Source organism: Lepisma saccharinum, chromosome 18 (genome assembly GCF_977018435.1).
Source record: "Lepisma saccharinum chromosome 18, izLepSacc3.1, whole genome shotgun sequence".
NCBI classification, from domain to species: domain Eukaryota; kingdom Metazoa; phylum Arthropoda; class Insecta; order Zygentoma; family Lepismatidae; genus Lepisma; species Lepisma saccharinum.
Window position 1 is genome coordinate 25,250,734 of NC_139246.1, and position 26,333 is coordinate 25,277,066.

Here is a 26,333-nt window from a genome sequence, read left to right on the forward strand (position 1 = left end):
CACATGTAAAAGATCAGAATCAATTTAGTGCCTTTTCTTATCATTCTGTTATTGAACAAAATAACGATATTTTCCCTTGGTAGTCTTATCATATGGTTGATTTTTACTGAGAAGTCATATTCTATCTCCAAATTGCAGTAACAAAAAATTTACAAATTGAAGTCATGAAAGCAAAAAATTACTGACTTTTATATTCTTTTAAATGACCAAATTACTAGACACACATATTTTTGGTAAATAAAAAAGCAAAATTTCGGTACAAAAACAGAGTCAATTTTGGGTTCAAAAGCAATAAATAAAATATTTCAGTGTTATAGCAGTGGAAAATCGAATCAAAAGTGGTATGTAAAATGAAATTTTGGTTTTAAAATTGTGAATATAATCCTAAATTTGATTTAAAAACTACACTTATTACACAAAATAAACGTATCCCTTCTAATAGTGACAACACTGACAACTTCTAATTAAGGTGTCCAGAGTTGAATCCTCAGTGGAGCCACATTGTGTTGTTAAAATCCCAATTTAAACTGCTGGTCCTGTCCCAATTAGCTTATCTGAGCATTACTGACTTAAAATAAAACTTTGGTCAAGTGTTAAGTGTCAAACTACACTTACCATTCAAGATAATAAAGTTTATTGAACTTCCTTTTATATAAATGAACAAAAATAAATATAAATAACTTGCAAGTGCTGAACAATGTTTCATTTTTCCTCATTTTTACAGGTTTTTGGTAAAAATTCTCAGATTTCTTCACATGTAGGTTGATTCACTTGTTGTCTCCAGATTGCAGGAATTCTATATTAGTATCCTTCTACTAGAAATTTTTATTTTCATTCACTGTTCGCTTGTATTAAATACATTATGCATTTAATTGTACCCACCTGTATTTTAAGAAGGCCAGACTTCTCCAGGTTGTTGAGTGAGAGTACATGCTCGAATCCGTACGTCTGAATAATCTCCCTCTTGTAGTAGTCCAGAACTTTCTGTTTCAGGCCGCTGTTTGTCACGCTCTGCATACAAATCAGACGAAGCACCTTTGAAAAGAAAAGTTTGTATTTTAATCTTCAGATGCATGATAGCTAGAGGCATGCATATTTCGTTTTGACGAAAACACGAAATGTGAAATGACCCATTGTAATGCTAATTTTTCATGTTTCTGAAAGGTGTGAAGTGTATTTTCCTACAGTGTTTTGTCACGAAATAATGCGAAATGAACTGCAAAATGCGATATAGACTCTTAAACATGAAATTTAGAGTTTATTTACCGATGCAACACTTTCTGAAGTCAGAATTATCCTGCGAGGTATGCAATTCACTGAAAATTGATTAATTCTGCTGTACATATTTGAGAAGCAAAAGTGGACCCCTTTTTACAGGAATAAACTTAATAATCTGGTAACGACATAAATGTGCTAGAAGAGAGATGTTTATTTTGTGTAATAAGTGCAGTTTTTAAATCAAATTTGGGATTAAATTCACATTTTTAAAACCAAAATGTCATTTTATGTAGAGCTATAACAGCGAAATGTTATTTTATTTACCGCTTTTGAATCTGAAATTGACTGTTTTTGTACCGAAATTTTGTTTTTTTATTTACCAAAAATATGTGACTCTAAGGATACCTGCTGATGTGGTCACACGATTTATGCCCTAGATGCCTGATGGTCAATTAAGCAGCCAACACTAGCTGACTGTAATTAACATGTGATATCTTCAAAACCAAAGATGATAATTCAGTTCTGTCTTTTTATTACTTTATGTACATGTCAGGGCCAGACATACCCCAAAAAGCAAAACAAAACGTTAATTGTTAGTATTTATAACAAGCCCCTCCTAAAGAAAAAAAAAAGCAATGTTATTGGGGCATTCCATGTGATAATGCTCCTGAACCTCAATTTTTAAAATTAAATGCAGTGCTGTAACTTTACCCTATCTTGAGTGAACCATCTAAAATTGTCACTTGCATAAAAATTCAAGTACAGAGTGATCAAAAAGTCACGCAACCCATGTAACATTTGTTTTTTATTGCGTTACCTGGGTGCATCATTACGAAGCCACTATGGCTGCCCATGTCTCCTGATCTCACTCCGCCGGACTTTTTCCTCTGGGGATTTCTGAAGTCTGCGGCCTACGTAACACATCCACACACTCTGGATGAACTGAAGACGAATATTCAATGTACTGTGGACAATATTTCATGTGATACACTCCAGAGGATCTCCAGGAACATGATCAAAAGGGTGCACATGTGTGAGGAACTGAATGGTGGCCATTTCCAACATCTTTTATAGTCCCTCCATGGGTTGTGTGACTTTTTGATCACTCGGAATTATACATAATTAAGTTAGAAGGTAGAAGGAAGGCATTTTACATATTATTCGTTTATTTAAACTTTTTGATTTACTTGCATTTCGTATTGTGTCCCACCCATGTCACCAAAAACCAATTAATTTCTCCTTTAACGGTTGTTCTCCCCCCCCTCCCCTTTCATCATTTCACAATTCACAGAAATTAAAATAAATTTCTTATTGGCAGTGTTTCGTCTGTCCCACAAGTGACACAAAATTGTTCTTATAGCAAATCTGGGAAAGTATTTTAAGGGTAGTTATGTCTAATCTACAGTGTAAAGATTCATATTTCATTGCATAGAAACTGTAAGAAAAATGCTGCTTAACTATCAGTAGAATAGTTACTTCATTATAAAAAATGAAGCCCATGTGTCCCATCTGTGACAATGGAATGCCCCTAAAAAGTAAAATATTGATGGGTTATTACTTTCCAACCAGGAATTTTTCTGATATGTTTTACAAATACAGATAATAGTAATAAAAAATATATATTTTTAAATATTTGCACCACACTCACGGTTTTTCAAATACAATTCCTTGTGTAGACACCGTATTTGGCATTTTTTGTTCTTGAAAGTTTTGTAAATTGATACGCTTTGTTTATTTTGGCCATATGTAATATTTTATTTGTTTTCTGTTAATTTCACAGAAATCTCTTTGATTTATTTATTGGCTGTAATATTGTGGTTTGTGTTATCAAATTTATAGTTTCTGGACTTATGTGGCATCGGAAGTGGAAGTCCTTTCCGGTTTATAAACATTTGTAGAACTGTCCAATCTTTTATTGATTCCGTTGCCAGGACAACAGTGCGTAAAAAGGCGAAAAGTAAGTTGAGTTGCGTGAGATGATGTTAATTTTGTGAAAAACACTGTTATAAAGGAAAAGCCGCAGCTTAATTGAAATGTGATTGTTTAAAGGTAAAATGTGTTATTAAACTTGGAAACTGGCAAGAAGCTATTTCTTTTTCTAATCGTATGTCCTGAGAATGCTCAGTGTAGCATAACATTAAGGAGAGTCTCATAACTCTGCCGCACAGGAAGATTGGGTAGCTACCGTGACGTAGTGAGCCAGTGGCGAACACCAAAAGGAACGTCATAAAATGTCAACTACAGAACTTGAAAATACATTAATCTGTATTCACTTCTGAGTGCCATCAACATGTGTACTTGAGAGAGGTATCTGTTGAGTTACGTGCCAGTAACCTCGACTTGCAAGGAGCCTGCATCTAGCTAACAAAGCAATTCTGACTTTTCACACACGTGACCACTTGGAAAGCAAACAAGCAGATGCCTCAACCATTGCAAGAGTTTACTATTTTTACTGTACATGATTAATTATTCGTGAAGAGCCGATGAAACTTTTGTCGACTGTAGATAGGTAACACCATAATATGGTTATTTTAAGTTTTCTTTATTTTTTTTTCCTGCAACGTTTCACACACACGCAACACATAACTAGTCACTCGACAGAATACACTAGTCATGTAAGGTTGTGTGTGTGTTACAGTGCTGCAATGAGCGTTTCTCGCTCGGGCTGCAAATAGTTTGCACGGGCAATGCTAGATGGCACACGAATTGATAGATCTTCCACTCGAGTGAAAAACGTTTAAATGAGCAGAATACACTCGAACCTTATTACTACACATATTTCCGTCATTTGTCTATGATAGTGGGTCCTTAAATATGGATTATAAAGTAAAAGACGAAGTGAAATTGTTATCATCTCCATGTTAAAATACAGTTTTGTATATCTTATAGAGATGTGAAAATGAAATAGATGATTATGGGCCGAGACTATGATTGTTGTCACATTAAAATGATGTTCGATTGAATGTTGGTAACCGCATTTTTTTTTCTTTCTTCGCAGAATATGATTATCCTCTTCGGCAAGTGAACAATGATGTACAAGTTTTAGGTTGACAGTGCTGCTCATTAGGGTCTGGAAAACCTAACCAAAACACAATTATTCCACTACGAGTGCGGTACACCTCGAGTATGGGATACTTGAACGAGTTTTAGCAAGTAAAAGTGGTCCTATGCAGTATTCTAGTGTGTGTTTATCTTGGCTTCAGAAAGTTCTATGAAATCAACATGAAATGTTGCAGGAAAAATAAAAACCGCTTAAAATAACAGTTATATTATTTTGCTTGCTTGATTTGCTTTATTTTAGTTCACCTCTTGTGCCACTTTTGGCTAATTAGAGAAGATGGAATTGAGTGATTATGTAATGATATTGATGAATGGACACACACACACACACACAAACATCCATGCACAGCCTGGGATTTAACCTGGGACCTCTGGCATTGAAGCAAGGTGTGCTAAATACTCTGCCATGGGGATGGTTATATATATATGGATATATATACAGGGTGTCGCAAAACTCTTTCAACAACGCTTGGGTGCTGGTAGATATCATAAAAATAAGTAACTTTTCCCTATAAAGTTTACCTCGAAAGCGCATAGTTTCTGCACTATAAGCGCTTAAAATCTATCCTGTATGTATGCAACCCAACACAGCAAACGCTTGCTCTGACATAACTACCAGGGGCGCGTGGCAGGGTTGCCACTAGCGTTCCTCGTTAAGGGAGACGACTTGAAAACAACAACCTGGGATTCTTGGCTGAGCAAAATCCAAAACATTAATGATACTTGCGATGTTGTAAGAAGCATTGACAGTATTTAAAAAATGACCAAGACAAATAATGGGCAGACTGAAATTCAAGATTACGTACTCATTCTAAAATATCTCCATAATTGATCGATTGATTTGGTATATTTTAATTTGCTTTTCTGCCACCTTTGGCTAATCGCGAAGATGAGGATGATAGCTATGATGAAATAACAAATGACATTGTCTACGCCGGGATTTAAACTCGAGACACCTGGCGCCTTGGCGATCTTTGCTAACAACATCACTACGGAGTGTTTCGTGTATCATGCAATATCAACAATTGCAAGGGACACGTAAGATACGGGAAATCCACTAACGAACAAATGTAAATAATGCGCAAATGTGCAATACGAGTACCCTTTACAGTTCAGCGCTTGACATAAGTATGCATTTCTTGGCTTTGGTTCTTAATAAGCACTTGTTTTAATGTGTGAATTTTGTTCATGTCTAAACGACGTTTTTCATTAAATTGAAAGTCGGCGTCTGTGGTGGAGTGGTTAGAACATCGCGCTACGATGCCAGGAATCTTGGATTCGAATCCCGGCTTGGGTATGAATGTTTGTGAGTGTCCATTCATCAATTTCATCATATCATCACTCATCCTCATCTTTGCAAATTAGCCAAAAGTGGCACAAAAAGTGAAGTAAAATAAAGCAAATCAATCGATCAATGAATCATTAAATTAAAAGAGACTTGCAATTATTTCCTTATGATTGATTGATTGGGTGTTTTAAGTCCATTTTATGCACAGTAAGGCTAATTGGGACTGGAGCTACAGTTTAAAGTGGAATCCGAACCACTATGTGCCTCCACAGGGTATCGAACCGGGGACTCCTTAATTACAAGTCGACGACGCTACCACTGCGCCATCGGGGATGCCTAATGAGACGAACACGATTAGCAATAACGGTAGCACAGATAGGAATAATTTTCAAATAAATTGTAATAACATTACAGTCTGCGAGTTCGAAACAAGGCAGCAAACACATCATGTTTACATTTGTTCGTTAGTGGATTTCCCCTATCTCACGTGTCCCTTGCAATTGTTGATATTGCATGATACACGAAACACTCCGTGGTGATGTTGTTAAGAGAGATCGCTAAGGTGCCAGGTGTCCGGGGTTTAAATCCTGGCCTAGACAATGGTGTCATTTGTTATTTCATCATAGCTATCATCCTCATCTTCGGGATTAGCCAAAGGTGGCTGAAAAGCAAATTAAAATAAACCAAATCAATCGATCAATTATGGAGATATTTTAGAATGAGTACGTAATCTTGAATTTCAGTCTGCCCATTATTTGTCTTGGTTAGTTTATAAATACAGTCAATGCTTCTTTCAACATCGCAAGTATCATTAATGTTTTGGATTTTGCTCAGCCAAGAATCCCAGGTTGTTGTTTTCAAGTCGTCTCCCTTAACGAGGAACGCTAGTGGCAACCTTGCCACGCGCCCCTGGTAGTTATGTCAGAGCAAGCGTTTGCTGTGTTGGGTTGCATACGTACAGGATAGATTTTAAGTGCTTATAGCGCAGAAACTATGCGCTTTCGAGGTAAACTTTATAGGGAAAAGTTACTTATTTTTATGATATCTACCAGCACCCAAGCGTTGTTGAAAGAGTTTTGCGACACCCTGTATATATATTATTTTGCATCTACAAAAAAAAATGATTGTGTGAACCTTCAAGAACATAGATAGACATACGTACTAGATCTTGCTTTTCTTTTAGTCTAGCAATTAGGTGTCCAGCAGGAGAGGTCTCAATTTTTTATATATTATAAGTTGGGAACAGGATTCGTATGTCTTCGAACCATGGTCTTTTGTGCATCCTTGTATATTTCAAGACATAATTGGCCATAGAACCTGCACTGCAACCGGCTCTTTGGAACTGTATTTAGTAAGATTAATACACAGTTTTTCTCATAGGTGCATTACATTTTTATTATTCCATGAATAGTTAAAAATTCGGCACAAGAATAGAAACATAACAGCACATATCCATTATCTAGCTTCCGGCCTCCCCGATGGCATAGTGGTAGCGTTGTTGCCTTGTAATCAAGGGGTCCCTGGTTCGATACCCATTGGAAGCACATAGTGGCTCAGATCCCACTTTAAACTGCAGGTCCAGTCCCGATTAGCCTTACTGTGCACAAAGTGGACTTAAAACACCAACTCAATCAATCACAGATGCATTATATATATATATATATATATATATATATATATATATATATATATATATATATATATATTTTCCAAAAAGAAGTAGATAATGATTTTCAACACAACTTCGCATGATTATAAGAACATAATAGTGCTAACTAATATTTTTTTAAAATTTACTTCATTTTATTATGGTATCCACAGTGAGCTGCCAAACATGAATTCCTTGCATAAAAATTCAATTTTCTGCTTTCCTTTTTTGAAATATCATTAGTGAGAAGGAAAATGTATGCTAAAGGTTATAATGGGTCCATTGCACCCTTCTCTTAACTATAGATACCAAAGTCCCTTAGCAAAAATTCAGTAATTTAAAAGTTGGTGAATTAAAAGAACAAATATTTCGGCCATGACCTCGTTCTCAAGAAAAAAATAAAACAGCAAAAACCACACACCTTATTCAGGTCTAATTTCTGTGCTATGCAATCTTCGATGTAAGGGTTGACTTTATCCGTGTCTATTCCATTCATGAATTCCTGTTCCGTCTGCAGAGACTCTAGGAAACTGTCGGAATCCGTCACTTCTTTGATCAGCTCTGCTATTGTAGTATCTACAAAAAAAAGGGGGGGGTGGGCTAAGTAAATATATTTTTGTATTCACTATCATAAAACAACAAAAAGGCTCCAGGGTGTCTACAATTTCGGAACAACAAAATTCCCGGAATTTTGCAGGTTTTCCAGACCAAAAACTGCAATCTTGTATTGGTTGTAATTTATTTACCCATACCAGCATTTTGTCATTTTGCACTAGTTTTGTGTTAAAAAAATACTTAATTTTGTGATGACATGACATTACATTACATACACATGTAATTTAATATTCTTATGTAATTTTTATGTATTTTAAAGCAAAAATATTTGTAAATTGATGCATATAAATTAGAGTGCAATACTTACACACTATTGTTAGTGAAAATTAGAATAACTTTTAATTATTAGAACTTTCCAGTATTGGTATTGGTTCAAAGTGGTACCAGCTCAGCCCTTATTTACACATTTGCATAAGAAGGATACCACACTTAGAAACCCACTATATGACGTTAAAAGTAACATCAGGAAGGAGAACTTAACAGAAATTGACTGTTAGGAAGGAGCATCAGGAGTGAGCTTTTATGTAATACTTGCCACGGGTTGACTAACCATAAAGAATTATTTTTTACAAAAAGAGAAGAATTATAGCATAAATAGTACATAATTATAGTGAAATTTAGTAATATACATGTATTAATCCTAATGTGTACCAAACAGTACCTAAAAACTGCAAGAAGAAAGTGGTAAATGCCAATAGCCACTTACTGTTGTAGATTTCTAGTTGAAAAAAAAATATTTATTTTTCCAGAAACACAGTAAATTTCCTTGAAAATTCCCTGACCTCTCCAGAAAAAGTCAATTCCCTGACTTTTCCAGAAAATGTAAATTCCCTGACTTTTCCAGAAAAAGAAAATTCCCTAACTTTTTCAGAAAAAGTAACTTCCCTGACATTTCCTGGATTTCCAGACTGGTAGACAGACACCCTGGTCTCAACATGTATCTTTGTTTTGATGATAGCCTAATTTCATATCAACCTCAACTGTTCTAAATCATCTTGCTTGCACACTGCACCTCAAGGCGAGTAAGCAGCAGAGCAGGAATGGTGCAGCCACTTGCACTAAGAGGTAAAAAATACTGCAGGAGAAAGTGCATTCCTTTTCACAAAACAACCTGTGGTTTCTTCTACCATGTTTACAATGCCACACTACACTGCTACTCACAAATCAGATGAGAGGTTATCTCACTGCACAAATGCAACTGACAAAGCCTCCTGTGTGACTCCCCTCCGGTACAGTACTGCTACTGACTCTGAAGTCCACATGTGCATAAGTGAAAGCTCTTCCACAAATAGTGAGTGGACAAGGCCTGTTCTAAATGGAATGGAAGGTTAAGTACAAGGTGTAGTAAAAGGGATTAAGAAACTGACTTCAAATATTTAAAAAGTTGTTCAGCCTTTTCCTGAGGCTACTACGAATGATGACTATTCTGTATGTACATAGTGTGATTAAGCAGTTCAAATTCTTATTTTTAGTTGTAAAACTCATCACAGGCAACATGAAATACAGGGCGATCCATTCGGGTATGGATAAAATAAAATGCATCTGAATTTTTTTTGGTCAAATGTAATTACCTGAAATATTGTATACAAAAGACTGGAAGGTGGGAGTTTTTATTTTTATACACTACTAACAGTTCGGTACAGTTTTCAGTTTTCTACATGGCCTCCATTGCGAACTCTGCACAACTCATAACGGTGATTCAATTCATTCCACGTCTGGTGTAACATCTCTGGGGTGATTCTGTCGAAAGCCTGTGTGATTTTGAGTTTCAAGTCATCAATGTCTGTGGGTTTCTGTGAATAGTGTGTCTTTAACGAAACTCCAGAAATTCCCGTTGGACTTGTGTAACACCAAAGGACACATTTAGCCTGTTGCTGGTTCGTAAACTCCATTTTAACAATAACGAATCAGTTCAAACTTCATTGTTGCCAACACACTACAGCAAAACTCCCATGTTTCATGCATGAAAACACCAACATGAAAATTTTCCTACTATCACATTTACGTCTCTATTAATGTTTTATTTTATCCATACCCAAATGGATCACGCTGTATATTAGTAATGTTCACATTTCAACAATTTATTTGCAACATATGCATCATAAGAGAAAGGGAAGAAATTCTAAGAACAAAGTGTCAGTCAACACACCAGTTAGTGTGGCAAATGAGACAGTGAAACAGCAGATCAAGCAGTGAACCCACGTGACTCCAGGCAAGTCACTATTGATGAAGTTCAACATGTCACAGTTGCATGAACAATATGTATTGTGTATTGTGTAAAGTGTGTAGCAGATGAGCCAAAAGGCAGCTGTCCCGATGCTCACAAGCATGCACAGGGAATTTGAACTGTTCTTTCTACTTATGAGATTATAAGCTTTATCAAACTGACAGAGGACATGTCCTGGATGCACCATTATGAACCAGAGACAATTGATGCAGTGGAAGCATCCGTTATCTTCAGCCACAAAATATTCAAGACACAGGTCTCTACTGGAAAAGTCTTTTGGGATGCACCTACAGTGCAGCTATATTGGTGCACTTCCATGAGGATGTTGATGCCCCCTGTATTCCATGAAAAGCGTGAAACAAGTGCTGGATATAATAGAATAGAATGGTCTAATGGCATGCTAGTGAACAAGTTGAAGCCTATGACATAAACAAAATGATGGGACTTTACTCAAAAGGAGCCCACCTCCGTGGCGGAGTGGTTAGCACAGCATAACACAGCACACTATGATGCCAGGGGTGCCGGATTCGAATCCTGGCTTCGACATTGTGAGTGTCCGTTCATTAATTTCATCACATAACATATCCTCATCTTCGGGATTAGCAAAAAGTGGCAGAATAGCAAAGTAAAATCAATAAAATCATTCAATCAATCAATTTGCTTAAAAGGAGTATTATTGCTTGAAGACAATGCCTGTCCCCATACCACTGTGCATCCAGTGAATACATTATGTGCTCTGAAATGTGAGGCATAGAAACATCCACGTACAGTACGCACTTGGTGCGATTGAAGTTCCATTTGTTCGGGCCTTTGAAAAAACAAAGTCAGAAGTTTGCAGATGACAAAGGTAATAGAGGTGATAGAGGTGGTGCACAGTTTGTTAAAGCCAAACCAAGAAGGCATCTGCAAACTTGAAAACAAGCAGACCAAGGTGTGGCGAAGCATAGCAAATATGTCGAAAAATATAATCTGATACAATTGACAGTTCACTTGTAATACTTACGAGTGGCAAGAGATTGTTTTGCTGCAAGCATGTGTGGCAACCGTGCAACAAACTGCTTGATCTCGCGAACAGTTTTATCACCATGCCTCTCCTCAAGCTGAGATGAGATCAGCTTCGCTTTCCTGCTCAAAGCCGGTCCTACAGCATTAAAATTCTTATCCCTGCAAAAAACAGACAATAAGTATTTGATAATGTGAGTATGTAATAATTTTGAATAGCACAATATGCATAATAGCAGTAAGTACATATTCTTACTCAAAGACTGAAAAAAAAAACAACCTATAAAAACCGAAATGGTGGTCACTTTATAGGCTGAGCATGTTTAGTGGTTGACTTATAGTCTCGGCACTGAAGGTTTCAGGTTAGGATCAAATAAAGTTCTGGCTTGGGCACGTTTGTTTCTTCGTTACCATTTATTCATCAATTTTACGTATTCATACTTAGATGAGATTAGCAACTTGAAAGTGGCCAGCAGCTGTGATGGAATCTATGAATCATCAACAAAATGATTCACTCGTCTCTTTCATTAATGTGTATAACTACGACACACGTTTTGTCCCAGATAACCCAAGAAATTAACTTAACCAATTTTAAACTGTTGTTCTATTATTAAAAAAATGAGTTTTTTCATTTTGGTTCTGCAATATATTCAAGTAGAATTTTGCATACATTTGTTTGGATGGTACTTGATACACCAGTACAGTAAAACCTCATTAATCCGGACCCCGATAAGCCAGACTTCACTTAATCCGGACAGGCAAAAAAAAAAATGCCAAAAATAAAGCTGAGTGATCTGAAATAAACATTTAAACCATGTAATCCAGTTTGTTGAAGGAATTGACAATGAAAACGTATCTGCGTACTATGACCACTTGAGACACCTCCGGGAATTATTACTGAAGGAAAGACATTCAAAACTGTCCCAACACAATATAGACATGTACTTCAAACCAACTTAAACAGCAAGAGTTTCGAGTGATGCAGAGCCAGGTTCGTCGGGCACATCATAATAATATGTGTATTGCGTATGTACATACTGCGTTGCATGTACAGAATTGCTTTACATTTTACTGTACTGTATAGTGTATTTAGGTCTATGCCCTTTAAATACACCATAATAAACGTGTTTTGTTGCTATAAACGGAGTTTTAATGCACTTTCTACGGTTCTTTTAGGTTATTCCACTTTCGTTAAACCAGTCAACTTATCCCCCCATTAGTCTGGATTAATGAGGTTTTACTGTACTGAAGGGTTCAGCACAGTTCATTTCAGTATTCACCTGATAACAAAGGCATTCCGAGAAAAATAAATCATTTCTAAGTTCGGACAAGTGTTCTCGGGTTACCAACCACGTTAAGTCGATGTTGGCTTCCAACGTTTCGAGCGCATACATTGCTCTCATCATCAGGGAATATAGAAATGGAGCCCAGTGTGGGGTTAAATATATGACTATATGATGAGGCAGAATTTGGACTCTGTCTTTCTATTGGCTCGCTCTGGATCCTGGTGTTAGGTGTTATTATTGGCTGGAGCTTTGTTCTTATGTTCCCTGATGATGAGAGCAATGTATGCGCTCAAAACGTTGGAAACCAACAGACTTAACCTGACTGGTAACCCGAGAACACTTGTTCGAATCACGTCGCCAGGAAAGCTACAATTCCCATTATTAATATTTGATGATAATTCAGATCATGATTTTTGAGACTAATAATATTATCACCATAAATTTGAATGTATCAGTGAAACGATGATGTTAAAACGACTCACAAAGAATATAACTGGCAAAAGTAGGTTTCTTGAATGGTGACAGTAGACAAGGTAAATTATAAGGTTGAGTGGGCAGATATTTTCAGGTATTTTGCACGGTTACAAGATTAATTATCCTGGAAATTATACCAAATTTGAAAATTACATTAATTTTGCACCACTATTAAAAAAAAAAAAGGATTTCATGATTAAATAAAAGCAACTAAATATTCTGATTCAATTTTTGACTATTTTAAAGTAAAATTCTACTAATGTTGGAGATGGGATAGTGTTTTCAAATTTATGCACAATGTTTCATAATTTCTTGAACTTTCACAACACACTAGATAGCCCTTAAAATTTACCAAAGGAACGTTTCATTTTCTGTAAACTCAGTTTTTGATGTGTAGTAACTTTTCAGACAGTTAACTACAATCCCGCTGTCCATCACTTCTTGCACAACACACCAAAACTTGAAAACATTGATCGACCTCTTTCAGCTTTCAATGTCAGCCATATTATAGTCAACAACATCTAAACATGGTCACCAATGTAAAACAGGTAATGCACTAGTAATCAACAAGGACTGGTCCAACACTCGATCTGACTGTTAGGTCCTAATTATAAAACACAAACAAAAAACAATAAATAATTTTGTTTAACCACTGTTAAAACTTACATAGGAAGCTGAATTTTAGACCTGACTCATTTTCATTTCATATATACTGTACTTAGCATTGGTAATGTGAACTAGTTTTATTTAGCATATCCAGTATTTGACACAGGTGTCGAACTTTGGCGTGTTTTTAATATGTGTGTCTCAATGTTCTATATAGGGTTAATAAATTCTTTAGTCAATGTCTTTGATTTTAAACTCTTGAAAATATTAACTCATATACAAGCACATTACCTTGAAGTAATGGTGAAAAAAAATTAACTGTCAATTATGTTACACTTACCTGTAATAAATTTGACAGGAAACCACATAAAAAATTGTGCTACCAATAATGTTATCTAGATAACAGACAACACTCTCCTTGTTGAACCAGCTATTATTCACAGGAGAGAAGTCGGGAGTTGTGCAGTGTTGTCAAATATTTTCTTCTATAGCTAGGTTTGCACATTGCCTTGCTTCTTGACTTTTAACACCATTACTGGTACATGGTCGAACAATGGGGCATTTACCTTAGGTGGAAATCAGTAAAAGTATCGGTAAAAGTCAAGCCCTAGTAAATCTTGAACTGATGTTTCTTGAAAGCAAAATACAGAGCATAGGACAAAAATAAAGAAAAATACAGAGCATAGGACACATGAAAGTACTGAATTAATTGTGAAAAAGCTGCCTGATTTACCTGATTTCAGCAAACAACTCTTCACCCGAGTTAAGAATGAACTGTTTCTTCTCAACGTTAATGTCCTGGATGCTTTCATCTGCTCTACAAAATCGGTCGGCAGGCAAATGGACAGTATCTACAAAATAGAAAATTCATTAGGAAAAATGGTTGTTGTAAGGTAATTTTTTCAACAAGTGATGAGATCACAGATGTGTAGTGCAGTAAAATGAATCCTAACACATGCACAAGAATTTGAACTGTTGTTGTCCACTTTATGCACAGATAGGCTAATCAGGACTAGGCCTACAGTATAGTGGGATCTGAACCACAGAGCAACATGCCTCCACCGGGTATCGAATCCGGGACTCCTTGATTACAAGGCGATGATGTTATCATTGCACCACTGGGGAGGCCCGATATGCACAGAACACAAGAATAACAGAAAATAATATTTTCGGTATGATAAACTTGAGACACACTGTACCTTATTTATTTACATCCAAATTTTTTGAACATACTGTTGTTCATGATGGTTGCGGTAAACACGGTTTAAGGTTACTTACGTGAAATTTAGAAGATTTCACACTTCCGCGTTACACAATTTAATAGTTCAATCCTATTAATTTCGAAGATCCACTGTCTTCATTCACAAAAGGGTACGGCGTTTGAAGCGGAGATGGTACCGCGTCACTGCATTGTTTGTTCCCGGGCGGCGGTAGTTGCGATTTCTCCCGTTCGGTGGCACTGGCATGCGCATCTTGGTTTGCGTCGTCTGCTTCCTGTTGTCATGGTGCCACCGAACGGGAGAAATCGCAACTACCGCCGCCCGGGAACAAACAATGCAGTGACGCGGTACCATCTCCGCTTCAAACGCCGTACCCTTTTGTGAATGAAGACAGTGGATCTTCGAAATTAATAGGATTTGTGCAATGCAGAAGTGTGAAATATTCTAAATTTCACGTAAGTAATACTGTTGTTGCTCTCCCGTAGGGATTGAACATTAAAAAAGTCAGAAGGCAAGGAAGTTTAAAATAAGATAAAACCTTCCTCATTTTCCAAGCTGTCAATGCTACAGTATCTGTAAAACAAAATAGGTACTTTAGTATTACACAGACTACCTCATTCTAAGTGATTTATTGCTTTGCGTAACTGTGTAATCGACATTCTTAGATTAGGTTGGGTTAGGTAAGTGTTCCTTTTGCTTTCCCAGAAAACAGACGGTCTGAAATGAGGTAGTCCGAGTCCGTATAATACTAAAGTACCACAAAATATCACATACCACGCAGCGCATCATTGTACAGTGTGCGGCACGAAAAACTAGCCCCGTTCCGATTAGTATACAAAATGCACATGTGGAACTGCAAGCTGTCATGCGAAACATGTTATCCCGTATGCAAATGTGTCTTCACGTTAATGATGACCACTTGCAACATATACTGTACACAGTAAGTACATGTTTCACTGTTATTTCAATTGTACTGTACATATTGTATACTGATCGCAACGGGGCTAGTTTTTCGTGCCGCACCCTGTACAATATATGCTGGAAATGACTCCCACTATGTGAACGTACAACTAAAGAAGCATGTACAGACATGTCTTGAGGCCCATGGGAAGCATTTTCAGCATCCACTGTACGAAGAACTGCAATGTGATTTGTGATGCTTCACTGTACAACTCTATTGACACCCTGTCCCATAACAACACTAATAGCATACATGCAAAACAATAATTAGTTCTTAACTTACTGTCACGTATTCCAAACATTTCATCGATTAAGCCTTCGTATGTCAGCTGGGTTGCTAGTGGTGACAAGAGATCTACAGCTCGATCCAAGAGCAGCAGGTGGTCAATCTGCGGCGTGACAGGAACCTCGTCTCCTCCTTGCTCTTTCCGTAGCCGAACCATCAGGTCGTATACCACTTTCGCAGTCTGCCCCTTTCCGGAAACTTTTGGAATGATCCCGAAGAGGGACTGCAAGTCCATGAGTGCTCTGGCTACAAGATACAGGCAAGTTGGGTCATTTTCCAAATAGTATTCCTGTTAGGGGAAGAAGAAAACATTAACAAATTTTTGATAATGTGTTTAAACACATACACAAATGATGTAACAATTTTTTGCATAGTGACAAACAAAACACATTTACTTCATTAACTATTTAAAAGGTGACAGTTCCAATTCTGTAATGATTTTCACAGGCCATACAAGAGTGCAGGAGGAATATGAGTGGATTTAGAATACAACAATTGTAAACACTACCTTACCCAAGGGGAAAGGGGGGGGGGAAGTTGCCATTTTTACCACCTCTTCTTTTTTGATTTTTCAACTGTAAATATTTTAATATAAAATTGAAAATAAATTACATTGCTTCTTAGGGTGTTTAATATTTCTGTAATACTTATCTCCACAAAATCATAAATGCATCTGTACATATGAGGTAAAATACATATTCTGGGCCTATCAGCCTTTCTCCCCTACTTTGAATGTGTGTTCCAACATAACACACATGCCCGTAACAGTGTACAATTGGTCAGTAGTGTTGGTAATTTTTGTAATTATTATAATTACTATGTGACTGCATGTACATAACCAAAAAAAACATTTACACTCATTAAACATACACTTGCGATATCATGCTGCAAGTTTAGGGAGCAATAAAATATGTGTGTGTGGCAGTCATGCAATAATTGTTTGTTATTTTTTATTAACGATGGTAATTTTTGTAACAAAAAAAAGTCTTGAATTTTAGTCATAAGAAAATGTGTGAGTCTCTGAGGTCCCCTCCTCAGGTAAGTTTCTTGCAAGGTAGGAGTAAGGTAGAGTTAAGTCCAAAGCTCGGATAAACTAGTTTGTATGTTTTTTTAAAGAAACAAAGTATTAATTTCAGAACAACTATGTTGTGGAAAGTAGATGGTCTGACAGGTGGCAGCACTTATGCTGCAAGGTTCAAGGACACGTAGCAGTGCACGTACGAACATATGCGACAGGTTCCCAAGTTTCTCCAACCTTACCAGCCTGGATTTTTTTCCTGTGGAGTTTACTGAAGGACAGGGTGTATGCAAATAAACCGCGTATGTTACAAGCTTTAAAGGACAAAATTTCAGCTGAAATCAGGAACATCACCGGAGAAACACTGGTGAGTCAAGGTGAATATGGAAACATGAGTGGAGGCGTGCCTTCTTGAAAACGGCAGGCACTTTCAACACATATTCCGATCACAATCAACAGCACACTATCCAAGATACGTCATGCATAAATTACCTTCATATCTGTATGATATATTTCATATTACGGCTTATTTTGTCGGGGTGGTTCTATATATATATTATTTTAAAGTAACACACACACACACACACACACAGAGAGAGAGAGAGAGAAATACAAAAAGGTGAAGTTTACACTTCCATTCAGTGCATGTCCTATATTGGCTGAGGAGATATGACAACCTTAACAAGAACAAAAACCAACTGAATTTTTCTTATTCTGATAAATGTACAGATATTAGATTCTAAACTCCCATGCCCATTGAGGTAAAGGTTCCCAATGTTTAATGATTTTTTCAAAGTTTCATAGGAGAAAGATGAATATAAAAAAGGAAAGTTAAAAATTGTACTTACGTATGTGAGTATAGTGCTCTTATTGTAGGACGACGTTTCAGAGATTGACTATCTCTTTCCTCAGGTTCGTATAAAAAAACTAAGTACTTGACATAGTACCGGGTCAAAAATGTAATATGAGGATTGTGGTTAAGGGTTGGTTAGGATACATTTAAAATATCAAGTTTTTGCTATTAGAAGTACGTAAAAACCAAGTCGTTCCCTAAAAAAAACTTGTACAGCAGACCTATTCACAGGTAAAAAAGTTAAAAAAGTTAAAAATCTAAAAAACCTGCTTGAATCACAATGTAAGCTGCAGGTTTGGCCTTTCCTACCCAACTGTGCTTCTCAATCCACATGAAGGTCAATTCTCCACGAATGTTTCCCCTCCCTGATGAAAGCACCAAAGAATGTAGAAAAATACTTCACCGATTATAAGAAAGGAAAGACAACTAGGGAAATACCGGAAAAACAGAAGGGGTTTATTGAATAGAATGCCAATGCGGGAAGGAGTACATAGGACAGACGGGCCGAAATATGGGTAAAAGATGGAGCGAGCATGAAAAGGACATAACGGAAAAAGTTCCCAAAATGGGTCTCTCAGAACACATTTTGGAAAGTGGGCATAGAATCGCAAAAAAAGAGATAATCAGAAAAGAGGGGAGGAAATTAGGAAGAAACGTGTATGAAACAGCGAATATTTGTAGGGGGGGGGAGAATAATCTTAATAGGGACGAAGGAAATTTGGAAGAAGGGTGATCAATTTCCTCAAAAAATGGGACAAAGCCTGGAAGATTGAACCCAATATCGGTTTCCACGTCACTCCGGAAGTTATGCAAGCTGCAAGAGAGGAACGTGAATTTACGTTGGATTTGTGACGTAATAAGGGGAAACGAGAAAATTAAGGGGAGGGGAAACATTCATGTAGAATTGACCTTCATGTGGATTGAAAAGCACAGTTGGGTAGGAAAGGTCAAACCTGCAGCTTGCATTGTGATTCATGCAGGTTTTTTAGATTTTTAACTTTTTTACCTATGAATAGGTCTGCTGTACAAGTTCATTTTAGGGAATGACTTGGTTTTTACGTACTTCTAATAGCAAAAACTTAATATTTTAAATGTATCCTAACCAACCCTTAACCACAATCCTCATATTACATTTTTGACGCGGTACTACGTCAAGTACTTAGTTTTTTTTATACGAACCTGAGGAAAGAGATAGTCAATCTCTGAAACGTCGTTCTACAATAAGAGCACTATACTCACATACGTAAGTACAATTTTTAACTTTCCTTTTTTATATTCTGGATTTGTGAGTAACACGTGACTAACCTACAAAATGAGAAAGATGAAGTATTGCAGAATTATAGAAATGACTGTTACTGTAAATTTGAACCTTTCTGAAAGTAATTAGCACTGTTTGCAGTTCCGAAAAGTCCTATTTATTGGCAAAAAGAAGATGTAAAAGGTACCTTATGAAAAATACACCAGTTTCCCATCAACAAGGCATTCCACAGCAGAGGCGCCGACTTGTCAAAATTATTGGGGGGGGGGGCTCTGATCACTCCCTCCCTTTTGTAAAAATAAAAATTACGTCTTCGTATAGCAGTTTTTAAGCAAATGAAATGTAACAACACAAACGTTTAGAAAATCTTTTAAAGTCTCTTTATGTCTTTTGTGTCTGCGCATTTGATTTTTAGATAACAATTAAAATTGTTATTGAAAAGTATGTATTTACATTAAGAGGGCAACCTAACAGTTTTATGTGGCCTCGGTAGCAGAGCATGTTGGGTGGTTGACTCAACTCGCTTTGATCCGGAGGTCTCGGGTTCAAGTCCCAGCGAGGGCATGGGTGTGTTTTTATGTGTTTTACACTAGCTTTGCAACCGACTGCATATTTTTTAGATTGAAACAATGAACCCCATCCCGCCTAGCTAGTGTTGTGGTTCTCTGCCGATAAGCACAACAAATAGCGGCAAATTGCCTTTCATTCAAATGTGTCCGCCGTGCTTTTGCAATAATGCCTTTGTTGATCATAGCCGTTCCCGCTTTCGCAATACACACTTTTGATAAGCTTTCCCTGCGTAGTTTACTGCAAGCCAGTGTTAAATAAACTCAAAGACTTTAGAATTATTTTCCCCTTATTCCTTGGACTAGAGGAAGAGATTTCGAGGATAACTAAATATCACACATATCAATATTTCCTGAAAGTCGTGTTTACGACCTCAAATTGTTCAGAATTCACTAAACAACACACTGGTATAATTGTCATAACAATACTCATAATTATATACTTAGTATATAGTAATAAGTCATGTGTTTTGCTGTCTCCGGTCATAGCCCCCCTCCCCCCCCCAAAGTTGATGATTTAGCGGTCTCAGCCCCCCAGAGTTGAAGGTCTAGAACATTTCAAATGTGCATTTAAAGTTAAGTTCATGTGGCACAATTCAGAGTAAACTTTACAAGACAAATAAAGTAACACATTAGATCCTCTTAAGCAAAATTATTTGGGAGGCTCTGCCCGCACATTGTTAACATTGGGGGGGGGGGGGCCTTGAGCCCCCTCAAGCCCCATGGAGTCGGCGCCTATGTTCCACAGCTATGAGGCTTGAAGGGGTATCATGCTTGAGACCAGCACCATCATTAAGAGATGTTGAAAGCATTTAAGAAAATTATTATAACGCTAGCCCTAAACCTGGCATGCATAACCTAACTTCAAAACTCCATCACACCACACACATGGGACGTAGATGGCAGCAGCGACCATAACCGAGATGACATTAAATGATTGGCTGGTTGCAAGAGAAGAACCATATAGGAGTATACGGAAGTGAAAAACCATTCTCAAGCAAACATGCAGTAAGTAATCACTAAAAGTTTGAAGTAGGTACGACAAATGCAGGTTCAACCAGGACTTGAACCTGGGTCTCTGGCATACTGTGCCAGCCATTGCTCTACCACTGAGCTACCGAGCCAACCTGGCTTCGCCTGATTTTGTGCTGTCGCTCAAGATCTGAAGTATGTGTTAACAGATGAAAATAGATACCCAACCATGAAAAAAATGCCTTCGTACCATGATGAAATCGGAATTAAACAATCATATCTTGGGCCCCATTAATTTCCTAATAGTAACAAATATTCAAAAAGGGAAAGCAGGAATTTAGATTGTCCTGGTGATGAAATTAGAACAGATGTTCTCGGAAGATAAGCCAGATCTGTAATTTTTGGTGCACAGTATGGGCGCTATTCACCGGATGTTTACATTTCTGTGCTTCCTTTGCGTGGTCACTTCCGATTTTGAAAATAATAACATGGGAGTTCAAAGGTGTAAAGGCAGTGTCTTAAGAAAAGATGACAATATTTGTATGGCTTTTGGTTTCGACATGAGATAGGAAACAAATAATTGTTATCAGATATCTATGCATAGTTTTCAGACAGACCCGATACAGAAAAATCAGTGGATTCCGGCAGTAAAGCAAAAAGATTGGACAGAAACATGAGGGAGTAAGCTCTGCAGTCGGCACTTCATCAAATCAAATGAAAATATTTTAAGTGTTTCGAAAATTATAATGTAAAAGTTGGAACTCTTTACAATCATATTATAACGCATTTGCCTTTTGGTTGTTGAAAAGCATTCTCTTCATGGGCATCGGGAGGGGGTGTTGAACAGGTCAGTTGATCCCCCCATGGAAATTGGCATCGTTCATTTCAAGTTGCAAAAAAGCAGAAAGTTTGTTGTTTTTATTGTAAATAATATGGCAACAGAAATAAAGTTCACTTGGTAAGTATTCAAACAGAGTAATCAATGTAAAAGATTGAAAAAAATTAGTGAAAAATACAGGAACCAGGTTATATTTTCATATTCTATTGTTCAATCCACAAAATAAATGATTCCACAGTTTTCAAAAAATTATAATTTTAGATGAGGTCAAATAATATAAACTTTGTGAGTATTTTTTCTAACTTCTAAAGTCCTTCTTGAACGACACTTGCAAAAGTTAATAACAAAATACAATAACTGAGCATTTCAGTATAATAACTATGAAATATAAAAGAATTAATGGAAAAATAGTTGCACTGGATATTCACTCGGCTTGTGGATCAAATAGCATGATAATAATAAAAATCAATAATATAATAAATTTTGAATAAAATGTATTTAATTAGGTTATATTATTAGTGTATAATAACAATTATAACCGTGGTAATATAATCATCATCATTATTATTATTTTTCTTGTTGTAATCGAAGTATTTCAATGTTTATAATTAATGTAAGTTTAATTTCAACCTGCAGAAGTCTTGTCAAAAACGAAACTGTTAGTAGATCAACATTGCCTTGGGAAATGTTAGTATTGTCCCTTATATCTGCATCCAAAGATCCACAATTTTTTTGAAGTACTTTTATTTCTCTATATCACTTAAAAATTTTAAGTGATCCAATTTGCATCCGATCTTTTATAACAAAATAAACTCGAAGACAATCTGTATTCCACTTGTTTACATTTGGAACTTGGCCAAACCGGAAGTTCCATCCCCGCCTTCGACAATCAACTTGTCAGATCGATTTTTTTTGTTTACTCAGGAACATCCCCCACAAAATTGTGCAAACACAAAAAATGCAAATTTTAATTTTATAAAAAATACTGAAATGTCAGACATGTCACACCTTATATTATGGGGGGAAAAATTAAATCTCCTGCTTCATGAGTGATGGTAACGAGTACAATACAAATGAAAAAGAAAAGCAAGTTGAGTACAAATAGTACCTTAAATGTCGTATTAATTTCCATGGACATCAAATCATTGTCAAAGGGGAACAAGTAGCAAGGGAACTCCTCAATCAGTGTAAAATTTCCAAACACACCCCTGTCCTGTAAGAAAAAAACATTTATCAATCTACCAGTTTTGAAAGAAAATATTCTTTAGATTCATTGGTGCAATTAATAAACAAACGTAATACAAGTCTGCTTTGATCTTATGATATTGCAAGAATTACACTAGCTGGTTCAGTATCCATGCATGTTAATTCGTTGATTTTCAATCATCACTGAAGTTTCTAGTTTCAAGTCCTGGCCTGGGTGTTCTTTGTGACTTGTCCATCATCATCATCTAATCATCACTAATCCTCATCACTGGGATTAGCCAAAATTAGCAGAAAAGTAACATAAAATAACCTAAATACAAATATAAGAATTCAATCCTTTTTCCTGAAATTTATCCAATTTATGGTGGAAATTTCATTATGTGTGGTTCTATGTACATCAGAGTTTTTCAACATGATTAAGCCTTGATTTGACGACAGAAAAACTCGACATATGCTGACCAGGCTAGACTATATTTCGTTAAAAACAACAACTACCACCACCACCACCACCACCTCCTCCTCCTCTTGCAATCCAGCATCCTGTTCATTCCGACCTCCAGGAAGCTGAATTGCAAGAGCACACCATGGCTCCCAATCATCTTTTTCTCTTTTTAAATATATATATATACACACACACACGCACACATACACACACACACAGGGTCTCTATAAATTAATTATACAAAAGTAACCATTAATTGTGAAGAAAGTGTATGTGTAACAGAAATGGTTTATACATCAATGAATACAGCATATATTCAAGTTTATTGTTGCACGTCATTTGCTTCCAGTTGTTAGTTTCAGCTCACTGAAGGCGTGAGTGTTTGCCTATCTTCTCTAGTATTGTGTCAGTCATCATAGAATCGTACATGGGTGCAGAGCGTGCCACAATTGCATGAAGATATGGGTGCTGATTTCATTTTCCAACAAGATTGTGCACCTCTGCATTTTCATAAAGATGTAACTGCCTACCTCAATCATGAAGTACCGACTTGGATTGGTCGTGGTGGAACGATTCCGTGGCCACCTCGTTCGCCTGCTTTGCCCCCATGGATTTCTCTATCTGGGGTTACATTAAAGAAAGTGTGTTTGTTCCCCCCTCTTCCCAGCAACGTCGATGAGCTGCAGGTCCGGATAACACAGGCAGCTGCAAACATCGATCAGACATGCTTCAAATGGTTTGGCAGGAAATCGAATACCGCTGGGACAGTTGCCGAGTGATGAAAGGATCACACATTGAACACTTGTAGAGAAAACTTGAAGATACTGTATTCAATGATGAATAAGACATTTCTGTTACAAATTAACGGTTACTCTTGTATAACTAATTTAAAGAAACTCTATATATACACACTATGTTGCCATTCGTTACCGGACACCCCTCAAAAAGTGCTTGGGATCGTCTGTACATGTCATAAAACCTATAAAAGGAGTTGCCAGTTGAGAATACACTCATACCAGCTACAGCAGTCAATATGGACAGGCGACGTGAACTGAGTGAGAGAGCCCACAGGTTTGGGCATTCGACCCATGAGATTTCCAACAAATTTCAGATACCCCGGTCGACAGTGAGTGATGTTATCGTGAAGTGGAAGCGAGAGGGGGTCATGACATGCCAACCCAGACCCAGTAAACCGAAAATATTAACAGATCGTGACCATCAATGCTTGAAACGTGTGGTGAAGTAAAACCAGAAGTCGTCGTTACAGATGGTGGCACAGGAGTTTTGATTGGCTTCCAGTAGTGCTGCAAGTGATCGTACTGTCCGCCGGGAGACAGTCGCACTTGGTTTTCATGGTCACGCAGCAGGTCACAGCCTGCAATGCGACCCATCGGTTACAGTGGCGCAAGGAACGCCAACATTGGAAACAATGGAAATCCATCCTATGGAGTGATGAATCACACTACCAGATGTGGCGGTCCGATGGATGTGTGTGGGTGTGGTGTATGCCCGGTGAACGGTGTTTACAGGACTGTATCGTACCCACAGTGAAATTCGGCAGAGGTGGCATCATGGTGTGGTCCTGCTTTTCATGGTATGGTCTTGGTCCTTTGTTTTAGTTCAGGGAAACATGAATGCCGATATCTACCAAAAAGTTCTGGACAATTCTGCGCTACCGGCATTGTGGGAACATTTCGGTATTGGCCCATACCTGTTTCAGCACAACAATGCTCCATGTCATACGGCAGGCATTATCAACACGTGGTTCGAGGACATGGGTGTGCAAAAACTTGATTGGCCAGCCCAAAGTCCAGATATCAACCCCATTGAACACCTTTGGGACGAGTTGGAGCGCCGCTTGAGAGCCAGGCCATGCCACCCAAAAAACACCACTGAGCTGTTTGCTGCTTTGCAGGAGGAATGGGGCAAATTTCTCGTCGACACGTATCGCAAATTGGTGGAGTCTTCCTCGAAGGGTTGCAGATGTCACTGCGGCGAAAGGTGGCCCTACACGATACTGATGTGGTGCTGCGACCAGATTAACGTACTGGTATGGGGTGTCTGGTGACGAATGGCAACATAGTGTATATACTGAAATATAGACTGGCTTCCTCAGCATATGTAGTGTTATTTCTTTATCACAGTTTACAGAATGAAGCAGCAAAAATGTCACGTGGTAAGAGGTAACCTTTTGATTGATCGATTTGCTTTACTTTACTTCGTTTTTGTGCCACTTTTTGGCTAATTTGCGAAGATGGGGATGAGTGATGACATGATGAAATTGATGAATGGACACTCACAAACATCCATGGTCAGGTCGGGATTTGAACCCAGGACCCTTGCATTGTAGCAAGGATGCCCTAACCACTCTGCGACGAGGAGCAGCTGGTAACCTTTTCAGGTTAGCCCTCATGGTGGAGTGGTTAGCACATCATGCTACGATGCCAGGGGTCGAATCCCAGCCTGGGTATGGATGTTTGTGAGTGTCCATTCATCAATTTCATCATGTCATAACTCGTCCCAATCTTCACAAATTAGCCAAAAAGTGGTACAAAAGCAAATCAATCGCTTCCACGTAGTACACCATAGTAACTGCATTGTTGTACGTCAATGAGGTTCTCCCATCTGGACCCTCGGCCGGAATAATCTTCCATGAGACTTGTGTTGTGTCATCCATGTGTGTCTGTGAACGCCCTTTCATCTCATCTCCATCGTCACGATTAGTCAACAGTGGTCAAAAGTGGAAGAAGAGAGACATAAAATAAACAAAATCAGTCAGCCAATCAGGAAAAATACAATGTCAAAATTGTTTTTACCTTCAGGTGCTTCAGGCAAACCAAACTCTTCCTAGGCACGAAGAACAGGTGGAACTCTTTGTTTCCTCTTCCACGTTCTTCCCTATGGGTAAATAAAGAAAAAATATATATATTATATGAGCTTCTGACTGTGATGACAACGCTGAAGACACGCAAGCTACTTTTTATGTATACTAATTCATCACCAATACTTTTTGTGGAAGTAAGTGGTACATCTTGGTACCCTTGACCCTCTGTACCCCCTAGAGAACGTGAAATATTTTGCATGGTATATGAAGATTTTGTTGTTTATGAAAATTTTCAGTTGATTTTATCTCACAGAAAAGTGTTACAGTACATCTGTTACCTTAGCGTGTTACTTTACCGTGAAGAAGAACAGTCTGAAGGCTTCGCACAAGTGAATCTAGCACCCAAAACGACATTCCACAACAGCAACTATAATTTTATGTCGTTAGGTTAGGATTGCTAGGTTTG

The 26,333-nt window shown here is 37.5% G+C and overlaps 1 protein-coding gene across 1 annotated transcript in view; it reads right to left on the reverse strand.

Moving 5' to 3' along the window:
* car (vacuolar protein sorting-associated protein 33A) overlaps positions 1 to 26,333 on the reverse strand; it is a 45,163-nt gene that overhangs the window by 14,180 nt on the left and 4,650 nt on the right. The window contains exons 3-9 of the mRNA XM_083139637.1: positions 25,860 to 25,941; positions 22,504 to 22,608; positions 15,888 to 16,179; positions 14,158 to 14,275; positions 11,060 to 11,220; positions 7,636 to 7,790; positions 883 to 1,035 (exon numbers count right to left, since the gene is read on the reverse strand). Of these exons, the coding sequence (XP_082995763.1) occupies positions 883 to 1,035; positions 7,636 to 7,790; positions 11,060 to 11,220; positions 14,158 to 14,275; positions 15,888 to 16,179; positions 22,504 to 22,608; positions 25,860 to 25,941 (1,066 nt within the window). The remainder of the gene's footprint in view (positions 1 to 882; positions 1,036 to 7,635; positions 7,791 to 11,059; positions 11,221 to 14,157; positions 14,276 to 15,887; positions 16,180 to 22,503; positions 22,609 to 25,859; positions 25,942 to 26,333) is intronic.